Source organism: Magallana gigas, chromosome 3, assembly GCF_963853765.1.
Source record: "Magallana gigas chromosome 3, xbMagGiga1.1, whole genome shotgun sequence".
NCBI lineage: Eukaryota > Metazoa > Mollusca > Bivalvia > Ostreida > Ostreidae > Magallana > Magallana gigas.
Genome location: NC_088855.1, coordinates 24,990,171 through 25,006,211, shown reverse-complemented (window position 1 = coordinate 25,006,211; position 16,041 = coordinate 24,990,171). Strand labels below are relative to the sequence as shown.

Sequence of the window (16,041 nt, the reverse complement as noted above, 5' to 3'; positions counted from 1 at the left end):
ACAATTTTTGGCTTCCTTGTGTATCTAATAATTACTCCTGACAGTTTGTTAACGGTATAAAAGCGGTAATTAGCCATAATATCAATTTAAATTATAGCCCCGATCGTTTAAAAACTCGTTAATTAGATAGCGTGTCACGTGGTACAGTGACGTCACATGCGACCTTCTTCGAACAGCTGATTGTAAACAAATTGTAGGATTAGCATTATCTTCTTTAAATTTTGACATTCAATCACAATGTAAGTTGTTTTTTTTTACATGCTGACTAAATTAAAAGAATCTTATTATTCAGTCGTACATGTTTGAGCCACTAGTACGGATAAAAAACGATGATATTGCCGAAAAAGCGACGATGAAGTCGGCAATGACGATCAAATTGATCGACGTGTAAACATTGTAAACACAACTTAGTAAGGATTGTAGCTCAAATAAATCTGTTAAAGGTGTTTATTTATTAAAATCTACAACAGTCTTGGTTTTTGGCGTTCCTAACGACTCAGAATGTTCATTATTGTAAAACTGTGGTGCACAAGAAGTTTGTTTCTTCGGCAGTAACTGATCTCAACTTTCTAAGGTTGTTTACTCTTTATTACCATGATTACACTGGATTATAAAAGCAGGCAAGAACGTTTTCCTTAATTATTGTTTATTTCTGTAAGATCCCATCTCCGTATTTTTTTATCCATTTACGTATAAATTTATATCAACAAACTTTGTCTATTTCTCGCGTAAACAATCAATATCGACAACTCGATCCATGACTTCTCCCACAAAAAATAAAACTCACAGAAATCTCACCTACCGTACTAAAATTATGATTTCTGCAGAGGTGAGCTACATGTATGAATGAAAAAATCATGTATACAAATTCGATGCATACATGAACGTATAGTTTAACAATAAGAAAGAGAAAACAGCTAATAAAGCGAGGCGGTGTCCAAAATGGCGTCCCCTCTCGTTATTTTTCTCCGATGAACTTGCGTTTTGTACACAGGCCCCTGTGCATAAACTTCTATTTTTTTTCTTTTTTAAGAAATGAATACGATTTATTTATGAAACTATAATTACAAAAATGTACCATATAATAAATAATATATGAATTGAATGTTTATTTATGAATCCTCTCGTCGACAGATAGACCCCTATTTGTCACAAGATTTCCGCATACTTTCGTAAGGGAAACTTAAAAAAAACAACAGTCCAAATCCCCATTTTCGGTGGCTAAATCACCCGCAGGAGGCACAGAACACCATCATGTTCCGTTATCGGCAATTTAATAGGTGATAATTAGTTTAATTGTCGCTTAAATCTAATCCAATTACAAAGATGGCTAACAGCACCTTCTCGCTCGAAGTCGCATATGACGTCACACATCATGGCGGGTAGATCGAGAGAGAAAATATGCATATCGCGACATTTGAATTTCATCGCTTTCAAACTCACGAATTAGGCAGAATAATTTATGAAAACGTTAATAAACTTCATTTTAAATTAAAATGCAACCTCATATGTTCAAATCTTAAACATTACATGGGTTAATTATCTTTGGTCATTTGTTTAATTCTGTTTAGTCTTGGTCATATTTTGTCAGAAAATTAATAAATAACCAAACTTGGCACAAAGCATCTTGAGGGACATAATTTCTAAATATTTTTTCAATTAATAATAAACAACTTGGGCTGGGTTTCACAAAACTATTGTAAGATTTGTTATGAGACATATCTTAAGATTTTAATAGATCTGACTTATGACAATCATAAGATATATCAGTTCCGTTTTACAAAACTATCTCAAGTGTTAGAAATCTTAGAGATCATAGAATTTTAAGATAGTTCTTACGACAAACTTCATTCTTGAATAAACTAAAAAAATGTTGTTTTTTATACCAAAAATATTGTATTTACGTGGAGGCTGTTTTCATTTTGCATATATTTTAAACATTACAGAGTTTGTTTTCGCTTTGTTAATATTTTGAGATTTCGAATTATGCACTTGTCTATTTACTTCACAGAGACAAGAGTGGATCCAGAAAATGTTTCGAGGAGGATCCGCGTGAAAATTTTGCTTTTCGGGGGGGGGGGGGGGGGGTACATGGCAAATTTTGGCAAATTTTTGTTAAAGAAACCATGAACATAAAACAAGTTTGAATTTTCCAGGGGAAATGGGGTCCGGATAACATTCCCCGCCGCCATTACACATGATCGTTCAAAAGTTTTATACTTTGAAACTATATTGCGAGGGCGGGATTTTATAATGACAAGAAAAAAATGAGGTTTTATATTTACAATTAAAACTAGCAACACAATTTCCTATATGATAATATGTATTAAGTTATTCATATCATATTTTAGAAATTAAAGCTTTGAAAGCAATTACCATGATCAGTGCGCCTAAAACTCATCTTTAGGACACCGACACTTCCTCGTCCTAGCATGGGCCTCGTTATAGGCCAGTTCATGGGAGTTGCTTGGATTCAGTACAAGTGTTAATAAATGATTTTTAGAGGGTACGCATTGTCTCCAAGTAACCAGCCTCTGTTTATATCATTTACAAAAATTCACGCAGTGTTGAAATATTTCATACAAAAGCATCATGAGATAAACCATGCCATCTACCAACCAAGTTGATAAATTTTAAACTGGCATCACAAACTGCCATAAAGTTAATTGAATAAAAAAATTCAGTTAACGAAGAGATGTTTATCATTATTCGGAGCTTTTACAAAAATATGAGTACCGTCTATCGCACTGTCCATTACAAAAATTCAGATTATTGGCAATCAAAATTTGTACATGACAATTGACAAAATTTTATTCCCAATAATCTAATTTTTGTTTTGTAAAGAACAGCACCAATGACATTTGGGACATTAGCAATGCGAGAAAATCCCAAGATGGCGTAATTTACACCTCTATCATCACGTGGGAATTTAATTTGGACTTAAATAGGTTCGCTCCTCTCTTTTGGGGTAACTATTTTATGTCACCTCTTATCTAAAATTTTGCATCATATATTAATTCTATTTGTATATTTATATTCAACAATCCCAAATAAACCATATTTAATAAAATTGTAAAAAGAAAATTATATATTTACAGAGATTAGTAAGGGTCTATATTTTGTGGCGGAAGGTTTTCAAGAAGGAAATGAACAATTTTCAAAACTCAATAGTTTTAGAGTACTGTTACTCTAGCCTCCCAGACTAAACTTCAAGATAGTTTGTGTATTACGATAAATTCATGTTGTTCTGAAAAACATTTTAGAATAAATTGTTGATAGCGCGCGCAGCTCGCCGGCGCGCAGCGCCGGAGCGAAGCGAGCTCTACCGGCAAGGCGTGTGTGAATAAAAAATTCGGACTAGTCGCACATTCATTCAACGGATTTTTTTGGCGTCAGTAAATCGGACCAGTAATGCATTGTTTTAATCGTCCCAGTAGTTCTCTGTAATCATGGCAATTTTTATCACTTCACACTCTCACGAGAATCAAAAAGACAATAAAAACAATAACGATGTATACGACATACAGTCAGTGCTACCTCTAAAGTTCACCTCAGTACACTCTCAATCAAAAACAATCGAGTGACGTCACAAAGGTTTACACATTGATCCGATAGATTTTTTCGGCGTCAGTAAATTTTGACCCACAATTCATTTTTTCGCCTATTTGACATATATACTTCTTATCCATCATGCTTTCTATCATAATCAAGTAATTTTCTGCTGATTTGAGAAACTTTTTCAAGGTGTAGTGAGGCACCTTAAGAACATCGTGCTTTTTAAGTAATTAAAACAGTATACTTCGCGTAATTTTTTTTCTCAGGGGAGTTTTGAAGAGTCAGGTGACACTTAACCAACGTCAGCTTTGACGTCACAATAAGCACTGATAAGGGGAAATTACTCTAATTGAATCGAAGTTATTGTAAATCTGCTGAAATGACCAAAATCATCTCAAAATCTTGCAAAGTCTAAGCTGAAGATTAGAGACATTTCTTCAGATACCAGTTGTAAATTGCACTCATTTGGATGAATGCTCACATTTATTTTATTCACTATAATTACAGTAATTTCCTGGAACGTACACGTACAATGTAGCATCACCCTTTTTTAAAAGGGGGTGGGTGGGTAGATGGCAGCCTCATCCAAAAAATCTTTGCAAGCAAAAAAAAAAAAAAGAAAAAAAAAATCATGAAAAGTCTAATCCTTCTGACTAGTCCTTCACTTCCATTTATTACATGCAAGGGGGGGGGGGGGGGGGGCACCATGTTCTTTTAATATGATAAGCAAATATTTTTAAGCGTAAATAAAAAAAATTAAACATTAATTATTTTTTTTTTAAAAGTGGAGGGCGCAAATACATGATAAGTCTATGTGTCAATTGAAAAAAAAAAATGAAATATTATTTTTTTAACATGGGGGGGGGGGGGGGCTCTATGATGAGTCCAGTTTTATAATTATGTAGGTTTAGGAAAAAATGTCTACTGCAAAAAAAGGGGGGGGGGGATAAACTGACCTTACAATCACTTTAAAAGAGGAGTTACAGTGCAATGAATATTTATATATTAAAATCTTTATTATTCAACAACATTGTATCTGAGATTAAACTACTGTTCTACTAATAAATAAATAAATAAATAAATTATAACAAATCTTATAAACTATGAATAATGAAAATTTACTGAAAAATAGGTATTTTTTTTTTGATTCAAATTTTACGTTGTTAATTTTTATTTTTATTGATTTATTATAATTGATTGTTTGATCACATGCCATGTGCTCGCCCCAACGGTCGCACCGTAAAACATATTATTTCTATCGATATATTTTGGCATATTTACCTTATATTTTATAGAAGTGGAGAAAACATTAACTCAAATTTTTGCCTAATTTAGCTCATTTCATGTCATATCTCAATTTTTTGAGATCTGACCCCGACTTTTTTAACTCTAGTATGAGAAATTAAATGTATGTCTATTTGTATGCAAAGTTTTGGGAAAATGACATTACTTTCATTTTATTATTTGCGTTATAATTTGATTACTCCAAAAGTTTGTAACAATCTTTACATTTGCTGTTGTATTCATATCATATTGTACTGGCATTTGAAGCCATCAGTAACGCAAGGTTTTTTAAACTTTGACTTGAATATTACTTTTATAGTCACCACATGTGATCAACTTCAAACTGTATTGAAATCATAACTAAATAATAGTTCAAATTATAAATGTTTGTTTGATTTCTTCAATTAAAAGATTTCCACGCCAAATTTAAGCAATAATATAAAAAAAAATATCATTTCTATTTGGGACCCCATATTTCCAACAATGTCATGTGATATAGGTCACACATGAAATAAATGAACATGTTAGGTCCCCATCTTTATATCCAAGTGGTTTTCGGATCATTGACATCACTAGTATTTCAGGTGCAAACCTCCTTAAAGCTACTAATGTTGATGAAACAGCATTTACTATTCTTGATACACTAGCTTTGCTTATACCGCGAAGATCACCGGCAACGGCTTGAAAATTTCCATTGGCATAAAACCTGAGTGCCACCATAATTTGCAGTGATGGGGGGAGGGGGGGGGGCATGAGGGTGTCCCAAACGAACACTGAGCCCAGCACATATCCAAAATCAAATGACATCAAAATTTATCTATGATATATTCATCATTCACATAGGGTTGTTTCTAGCTCTAAATACCCGTTCTCGCCTTAAGAGACTTCGGTGTTGAACCGAGACTTCCGTGTTGAACCAAATGATAAGCTGCCGCCATGTCAAGTTTGGACTTCAGACATGTATTTGGTTGTCATAAGATTATGACAGATCTTTTAAAAGATATTAAAATCATAAGATATGCAAATTTTGTGAAACGGCTATGATGTAAAAGTTCACAAAGTTTAGTCTTAAGATAGATCTTAGTATTTTGTGAAACAGGCCCCTAAATGAAGAAAGTGGCCAATTGGGATACAAATTCTACACAGAAATTTATTAATTTAGTAAATTTGCTCACAATGAAGAAATATAGAAAATAATTTGTGCATGTAAATTAATAAAAGTTTGTTTTTGTAATTAAATTCGTAAAGGTACTTGTGTCAGCTTGTCATTATTGTTTAAATGAGCAACGTGATCTCTTTTTAAAGGTTTTTAATTCCTTATAAATAAAATTTATTGTTCTTAAATATGATTATTTCTTGGGTACTCCAAAAAATTAAACACACGTAGATTACATTTTTGTTTGCAATTCGGTTTTCCATTTTCATCGCTGATTTTTAAATACCCTCAAGATTTATAATTTTCAGTTATATAAGAAATTTTTAAGTTCTTTGAACTTTTATACACTGATTTACTTTAATAGTTTATGTTGTTGTTCAAAGTAGCAAATTACACATTTATTTGCTGTCTTATTGGGTTCGTAGAAAAAGATGTACATTTCATTAGCAATCTCATTTACCACATCATTATCGTCTTTAAACCAATTTCATCATTATATCCCCTGTTTAGAAAAAACAAATATTGCTATAGTCATGTTTTTGTAAATGATGACATATTATTGTGTAACATTCAAAAATGTAAAAATCACTAGCATCAACGTATATTTATTTTGTTATAGCATGTAAATATTCAAATACATAAACACATGCAGTAGTTAAAGAAATGTACATTAAAATTGATAGAATACAATCCTAGTATGTCTCTCTGAATTGTTTGATGACTTTAACATTTATGTACAGTTGTACCATATTTTATCAGTTTGCTCAATTACAAGTTTCATTAAAGATCCCGCTCGCACACCACGGGAGCTAACAGCTCACATACGACGTCATTCCAGGTCCCCCCAGCCGACGTAGAAAACGTGGCGCACTTCTCTTCAAAGTCTGACGGGGAGTCCGGGGCCCAGTTGGTGTAGACGGCCGACTGCCCGCTCTCCAACCAAGTGTACGGTTGCGTGTTGAAGCTGTCATACAAATTAATCCAGATTTCCGATTTGACGTTACAATATCTTGTTGCTAGAAAATATAAACCTAGATGTCAAATGATTGACGTAACACAAAACATCCTCTCCCCCCCCCCTCTTTTTCTCCCAGAAATAGAAAAATTTTGTGCGTGAACTAGTTATACATACTGTCTATATATTTCGGAAGCGTATTAGTGCCACATATGCACTTCATATTTTTTCTATTTTCCGCGCTTTAATCTGTAAAATTCAAACTTTAAAGTGTAAAACTCACCCTTTAAACTGTAAATTTTACACTTTAATATGTAACATTTACACATTAATCTGTAAAATATACAGTTATAAGTTTAAAATGCACACGCTATCCAGTGAAATTGGCTCATATATACACATACAGAGTGTACATTGGAGAATTTTTATCATTTCCGATGATTTGATCGCAGCATTATGGACTGAAATGTTTTAATTAGTGGACATTTCAAACTACGTCTTAAATACAGTGACTTAATTACACAGTGATATTTAAAAGAAAACAAACTGTGGGTTTTTCAAATGGATATAAGTGGTTTTATGCCTCGGCCTATTTCCACACGTTCTTTGATGATTTTACAATCAAAATAACAATGTTGAATTACTGATCATTCAAAGAATAAACATCAGGTATCATTTTGTCTAAACCTCGATTCAGTATAAGTACAGTCAGTACTTTGAGTTGTGTACGTGCTACAAAACATAATTAAATAAAATTGTACTGCATACAAATGAATAAAATTGATGCTTTAAACTAGTAAAAGTTGACGTCTGATATACATTCAGCAGGCTTGAAGACTGCATTTGCATAAAAGTGAACAAAAAGTCAAAACCCCCAAAAATTGTTACGGATAATTCTACATTTTATGTTGCGGCCGCCATATAATTGTCATGTTGTGAATTTTGAATTTACCGGGTGGCAGTAAATACAAAATTCACAACATGACATAATTATGTGGTGGCCGCCAGATACATAAGTGGCGGTCGCTATGACGACTGCTACTTATAGTTATATAGCGTTCGCCAGAAAAGCAGCAACATTATTTTTATTCAAATACATATGTAATTAACTTGTGGCGACGAAGAAAAACAAAGAAAGACCCTAATAAAATACATGACAATTCATAACGTAATTTGAAATTCAGAAACAAATATGTTTTAGACAGGGTGATTTAATTTTAAGTACATAAAATTATTACTTTTAGATAAAAAAATTATAAAAAAAAAATGTTCGCCCCTGAGTAAACGTAATCCTTAAATATGTCATTGCATTGCTCAACTCTGGATCAAAAGTAAAATGCTTGCTCCGTTTAAACGTACAATCGCTATTATAATATTAGTTTTAAAAAAAATTTGTAACTCTTGTTCAAAAGGTAGCAAATATTAAACTGCTACAGCTTTTAAATTAGTACTCTCAATACTTTGATTCATCATAGGTAGCGCTTTCACGAAGCTTTCAGGTTACGTAATTATAGTTTTGGTTACATGACATAAAGCGTTTAGCGTACGTATACACTCACAGATAAAAATCAATCTACGCAATAATAATTCTGTTGGCACTTAAACTAAAAGATATTTGCTTCCATTATAAAATTGGTGGCGTACATGAAGATTGTACTTTGTATCAGGCAACGCACGATATGAAGAGAATTATGTATTGAACACCAAGATTTAAATGTTGACTATTTTTATGATAAAATGTGCAAAAATTCAATACTGTTTCGACTTTCAAACTCAAGACTTAAATTTAAAAAGTTCATGCTGTTATCAATTGCACAACGCTTTTAGAAACGGGATGGTGAAAAAAGTTTTTATAGTAAGTTCTATATTGTTATCAACCAGAAAAAAACATATTAATAAATAATATCAGCTATGCAAATCGTTACTTAATTCTCTTTTCTATGACAGTTTAGTCAACGAAATCGTTTTTTGGGGGGGTTTTTGCGAATTTGTTATTACATTCAAAGCAACGGATTTTTGACACAATAATTCACTAGTAAATGCAATTTTAAAAAATCACAAATAACAGCTTTATTTATTCTTATAAGAACATGGAACATTGATATTGACACTGACAATGATAATAATAATGTCGTTTCCCTCGAAAATTTTCTGGAAGGGAGTTTCCAAGGACTCTGTCCTGTACATAATAGAGCCTCTATGTGACTTCCGGGCACTCTTGTTTTGTCATGTAGAGACTTCTTTATTTATTTATTTTTACTAGACTTACCTAGTTCCACAATCCAGTTGTTTTCAGCGTTGGATTCAATTTCTATAACATGTGACGTGGGTAGCAGAGATGCACAAAATTTCTGAGCAAAATGAAACCAATTTAAATTGTTAAATTGTTATTCCAATGAACAAAAGCTTTAAAAATAAACTTCAACGATTTAAAATTCGATCAGATACAAATGTGATTTTTTAAAACTTTCCATAAACTATGAAATAAATTGGGTTAAATTGCTGTCCTTCATCACATCATGGTTGGCTATATATAACATAACATCAGTTATGAAACCTTATATGTTTAGGTAAAACTACGCATTAATATCAATCAAGTTAAAATTTCAGGAAATCAATAAAGTTTCATCGCAGACAAACATAAAACAAAGCATTTTAATTCGATGGATGAATGTTTCTATCTAATTAATAACTAATCCATCAAATTTATACTCCTTCAACTGTATTAGTTTTCCTTCAATCAAATCTACCAGGGTTTTTTTAGATAAAGATCTTGCTCAATCTACCAATAAAGTTCATCGTTTGTTATTTTAAACCGTTCAACAAACTATATTCATAATTTAAGGGAATATTTTATCTGTATGTTAAAAACATCTATTGACTTATGAGTTTAGTTATACTTTTATACAAAATACTTAAAAACTATACAGAAGTGGTTAATCTAGGATTTTTACATGAATGTTTTTCTTCTTTTCATTTTTCTTCACATAAAAATTGCAAGGAGAACTTCACCTACGCTACTTAAAGATTCTGTACTCTTGTCCCTTCGAGGAATTATTAACGTCAATAGACCATTTTTTAATATACGTTGATCTTGTAAAAAAGGCTATCATATGGGTAATAGATTTTCTATTGGTTTCATACCAAATACATGTATTTAAAGATATTTAACAAGTATCCCGTTTCTCGTGCTTTAGTACGGTTCCAATTTCTAAGGGCAAATATAGTTCCAGTTAACTTAACTGCTATAATTTATCTTTAGAATGACTTTCTTCGGTTGACTGAATTCAAAGTAAGCTCGCGCTTCTTCAATACTAATTTCGCAATGCGTTTGATACCGTGTTTGCGTTGTTGTGTAAATAAAGATAATGTTAGTTTTAACTTTCAAAACTAAATTGTTATAGATAGTTTTAAATTCTATGAATTAGTTTTTTAATTCTATGAATTTTAAAACTTTAATGTAACAATATCATTGTTAAATACTAGATGACCTAATCCCATGGTATAGAGAAACACATTTGGTATTAAAATGTTTAGAGACACGGATATTTAGATTTAGATAAGCACACAAGGTTGTTGCCAAATTTTCATAATCGAACCATGAAGGACTCTCCCAGAATCGGTGACAGTCTCGGCTTCAACAGATGTTTTGACTCAATTATACCACAATTTACACGACAGACATGTATTCAGCAAAAATTATAGTTGATGCATATTAATTATAAATAATCAATAAATATATGTGTATGCAATGCTAAAATTCATCATGTTTTATGCACACTGTCATGTTGTAAATTTTGAATTTACCGGGTGGCAGTAAATACAAAATTTACAACATGACAAGTTGTCATGTTGTAAATTTTGAAGTTGTCATGTTGTAAATTTTGTATTTACTGCCACCCGGTAAATTCAAAATTTACAACATAACAACACTATAACGATTCGCGGTTTTAATCGTACATTAATTGTAGTTATCAAATCAGTTATCAAATCTCACCAGATCAGAGGTCATTCGTGGTAATATATTGTAGTAAAAAAATTTACTATCAAAAAATTTCTTCAACCAACACGTTTTTTAATCCTAATCATTCGTTATCATCGTATTAGAGTTGGATCAATCTTGGAGGAGACAAACAGCGCGATGCGCTGCGTTCTGTTGCGATGTGTCATTATGATCAGTCGGGCTATATAATATGTCCGTCGAGTCCAATCGTAGATTAAATCGTGATCACCTTCCATCTTGGTCGTGAAGAAAATCGCCATCATTAACATGCCCTATCGATACAGAGCACATATATTTGTGGTGAACGTATCGTAATCGTATAAAAACGCCCCACATCGGGGACGCGTGTCGTGATATTCGGATCATATTAATCGCAAATTCTATATGAACAATCTAATCATAACGTATGGTATCGGATCTAAACGGGCAATAAGATTGTTACAGATCGCGTCTTCTGAAATATGTATGTCGTGACCTTATCATATCAAAGCTCAACAAATCCAGAAGATCATATCGACACGCATCACCTTGAACCTAAGCCTAAAATTCCTGAGACAATTCATGATCAGCTACGATAATCGTGCTGTTCTTGACAGAAGGCCCGGCCGGGGGAACCTAGCATAAAGCAACTAAGATAAGCTGCGCTCTTTTATTGCTTTTCGAAATACAATTATGAATGAAGTGAAATGTACTTCCTAATAAATTTCTTACGGATTATACAAACCGCGAGTTCAATTAATTTGTAACTGTTTAATTGTTTGAATCCCAAGATGAATGCATCAAAATAATGCTCCTGAGTACTAAGTATTACTTAGATCAGATTAAGTAAAATTTACGCGTTAAGAAGGGGGCGGAGGGAGCGAAGCGACCGAGCCCCTTCTTTATCGCGTAAATTTTACATAATATGATTTCACTTACTTAGAACATAATCCACATTTTCATTTGCTGAAATCAAAATATCATCTCTTTTTGTTTACGGCTCTCCAAACTGTCAATCGAAAATATTACGTCGCTGAAAACTTTAAGAAACTCTTAACGATTAAAAACACCACTTAATAGAATATTTAGCGACTGCTGATTGGATGAAAAAAGTGGGTTATGTTCTTAACATGATTTGTACGATGCTGCCATTGCATAGTACACAAAGAAACGCAAAGCGTCATCTGTAATCAATTAGTGATTTTTTTTCGGAAGCCTTATATGGCAATGGATGTCTTATGGAATAAATTGTGTTGTCAGAGTTGAATCTCAGCCGATATTAAACCAACCAGTCCCAACACAACTTTTCTGTCTTATTCCAACAAAGTACGGACAATACCACGTTAAGACCATAAAGAACCCTGCTTTTAGTACGTTCAGTACTTTGATTACCTGAGCCGAAGTAAAATTCCTTGTGGTGATGTCCATTTGGTATGCGTGGCCATTGAATATGTGCCAGTCGAAACATTCTACAAAGATTTACAATTGATAAAAATAGACATTCGTTACACAAAAGAAAATACAATATGTTTTACAAAAAAGAGTAAATAACATTTGTTTATTTCTCACATTTTGAACGCAATGTACAAAGTGCATTTAAAATGTCATTTCCAGGTTCCTAGAGGACCTGGTAGCATCACAAGGGTAAAGCTTTCACTCTTAGACTTAGTCTTTTTATTAACTACATTAAGACATACAAAATTCCTTACCCATGTTGCGTTCATAATATTTCCAACCACTTGAACCAGGTTCTTCTAAAACCTCCTCGTCATTTAAACGTACAGAGACTAACCGACAAAGGGAAGCCTCTGCTTGATACTGTATGGAGAGACAGGACTGTCTATTCCGGTTACAGATAGCTGCACAATGGGACAGACTTCGAACGTTCTTTGTTGCTTGTACGTTTGCCGGTGGTACAATTTTTAGGTCATATTTTTGCAGTCTTGACATGGAGTGGGTGATAAGTTCTGCACTAGAACTATAGAGGCTTGCAGTAATAAGGAAAATAAAAGTAGCACTCATCTTCGACTTAAATTAAGAGTCCAGACCATACAAAGCCTGCCAACAACCTCTCAGCCAGGAAGCGATATAAAATGTATCAAAAACGTGTTCGTGTAACCAACCAAATTCCAACATTGATTATCCAATTCATTATCTCAAATTTCCAATAAGATATTTCTAAATATCTGACAACCTTGGTTTTTATTATAAATTTCTTTATCAAATAAAAAAACAAACGCAACTCTTGAAAAAAAAAAATGATTTTTTTTATTGATATCCATCCGGTCATAGACAATAGTCCTTCGGCATCAAAATAAAATGTAAAGATGCAACATTAAGAAGCACGGTATTCGATGGTTATGTCGACAATGTGAAACACATCTATGTCAACATGCAAATATATTTTTATGCAAGTGTTCTCAAATACAAAATGCAACTAAGTTATGTCGACAAGCAACTTATCTATATCAACATGCAACATACTAGTATGTCAACATATAACTTATCTTTGTCAAAATGCAACTTCTTTGTGTCAACATGCAACTTATCTATGTCGACAGTCAGACACATTACTGCACCCTATTCAACATTATAAACGATAATTGCAATATGAATTCTAAAACTTCTTTTGTCTCATTTTTCTCTCAACCAATTTGTTTCTTACATGAAAATTATTCTAAATATCCATCATCGCTAATTCCATTGGAATTATGACTTGATTCCAAATCTACCAGGACCGTCTGATGGGTCATTTGCTGGATCATTTTGTTGGTGATGCATGTATAAACGTTAATTGTTAGTTATTCATGATGCCAGTTAGATAGTTGAGAATTAAATCGGCAACTCATTGCATATAGAGAAAAATATCTGATCAAACATACAAGAAACATTTGTAATGAAAACTGTCATATAATATTTTAAAGATAGTGTTTCGCACTTTTCATTTTCTTTTTTTTTTTTTAGATTTTTAAAAAAAAATTATATAATATATTTTTTAAATTGATACAAAGAAAGTTTTCAGAACCAATGACGGTACTAAATGTTCAGAATTAATTATATCTAAATTAAAATGGGAATTTAGTTATGCTTACGTTATAAAGTTCATTTGTTAAATATTGCTGTCACCATCATACCTAATATGGATCAGTTTGTATGACTAGGCTGATCAAATAAAAAAAATAAAATAATTAATTTGCAACTTGTTAAAGATATATACACTCTAATGTAATGATACAGCCATCATTTTACATATTTTTAAAATATGTTTAAAAAAAAGAAATCAAGACGTCCTTACGCTTTAACGGCCAATTGAGTATATTCCATTTTTAGGCACTTGCCCGACATAATACTCAAGACATGTGCATCATGATTAAAAAACAGCATGGACAGTGATTACAACAGCTTTCAAGTTATAAGACAATTAACAAAGTAAACGGATGTGGTTATTCAAAGAGTACTTGCCCAACCACGCATTTGGTGTATCTTCACAAAAGTCACAAGTGAAGATAATTCATGAATAGTTCAAAAGTTTAAAAAGTAAAGTGAAAAGGGGTCTTAATGATACGTGTATTCTAGTATTTTTTGTTCAACTTTAATGTGGATATTATTACTTAATAGGTTTGTTACTGACTGTTTAAAGAAATTTGTGGGGTCGGTAAAGTCCATAGAAGGCGAGGCGGAGCCGAGCCTTCTATGGACTTTACCGACCCCACAAATTTCTTTAAACAGTCAGTAACAAACCTAATAAGTGTTTTGTTTTGTCGAGGACCTAAAGTTTGATATGTAAACAAACGTTTGTGTTGAAAATCAGTTCAAATAACGTTACGTCCGCCATGTTGCGCTATAAATTTTGACGCTTGCCTTTTAAAGAAATTTGTAAGGCAGCCACGTGACGCGTTTCATCCAATGACGTCGCGACATTCTAGTCCGAGGCAAAACAAAATTTATTTCAATGTGACATTAACAGTCGCCACGTTAAGTTTGTTCCTAAGACATCGATTTACGTTTCTTTACCATCCTATCTCAAACAATATTATTGAAGGTGGAACACCCTTTGATGCATCACATTGATTCACAATAAATTCTATCAAAGGTATGATACTGCACACCTATAATAAATCAGGTTTCATTTTAAAGGTATACAAGTTTAGCCTCATCATAAAATAACATTTGTTCTGATGGGTCATTTTATAAAAATTGGGTTTTGCCTTGATTAACATACTTCCGCCACATAAGGTTGTTTCTAGTAAATTTTAGATTCTTTCTATCTTTTATTTGCAGTTGGAGTAATCAATATGATTGACATCTTTGTTTGGTGGAGGTTGCTTTAGGTCACCTGACTTATCATGTCTTCGTCAGTGGACCATTACGAATGTTTTTAACAGTTTTACCATATATAAGGGGTGTATTGAATAAACGAGGCCAGTATGTAGTCAGTAATAATATCGTGCGTTACTTGTACCATTCCTTTTATCATTTCTAACAAACAAATAAATTCTGTAAAATAGTGTCAAGCATTGTGTTGTAAATTTAATCGACAGGGTTTTTTTTTTGTATTATTACAATCGGGTTCGTTGTCGTGTTGGGCTGTTTAACTGTTTGGTTTGATTCGAGGTACAGAGGACGTTAAGAAATGATATTGTGCATAACAGTGCATTGTTTTCACAAATTTTTACCAGCGAATACAGAATAGACTTGGCGAAATTACAGGAGATGAAATAAAGAGTATTATTTCACCTATTTTGTATTTAATTTCTATATCAACTATATAGTTTTAATTTCCTCTGTTCTTTTATCTCTGATTAAAGCATGACATCTCGTTTACAATAGCTCTGAAATAGTTGTGTGCTTGGAAGCTTTCATAGAATAATACAAACCGGTAGGGGACATGTATTGCTGATGCAATACTCTCAGAATGCTTGTTATGAATGAAAATAATTCAGAGTAAAACAATAAGAACGCTTTATCGCATCAAAACTCAATAGAACATTAAATCTAATCTACAATGTATAAAGCCGGATATGTATGTAGCCGGATTTTGGCTCCAATTGAAGGACAAACATTCAAAACCACTATTGATCAAGAATGATGTCTAAAATTAGAAATTTA

General features: G+C 32.6%; 1 protein-coding gene across 1 annotated transcript; it reads right to left on the bottom strand.

Moving 5' to 3' along the window:
- Window positions 1-6,580: 6,580 nt before the first annotated feature.
- On the bottom strand, window positions 6,581-13,014 carry LOC105340376 (C-type lectin BpLec). The gene is made up of 4 exons (XM_034482438.2): window positions 12,642-13,014; window positions 12,325-12,401; window positions 9,220-9,301; window positions 6,581-7,011 (listed from the first exon to the last, which is right to left on the bottom strand). Exons 1-4 carry the CDS (start codon window positions 12,952-12,954, stop codon window positions 6,776-6,778), a joined length of 708 nt encoding a protein of 235 aa, XP_034338329.2. The 5' UTR covers window positions 12,955-13,014; the 3' UTR covers window positions 6,581-6,775.
- Between the last annotated feature and the right edge of the window lie 3,027 nt (window positions 13,015-16,041).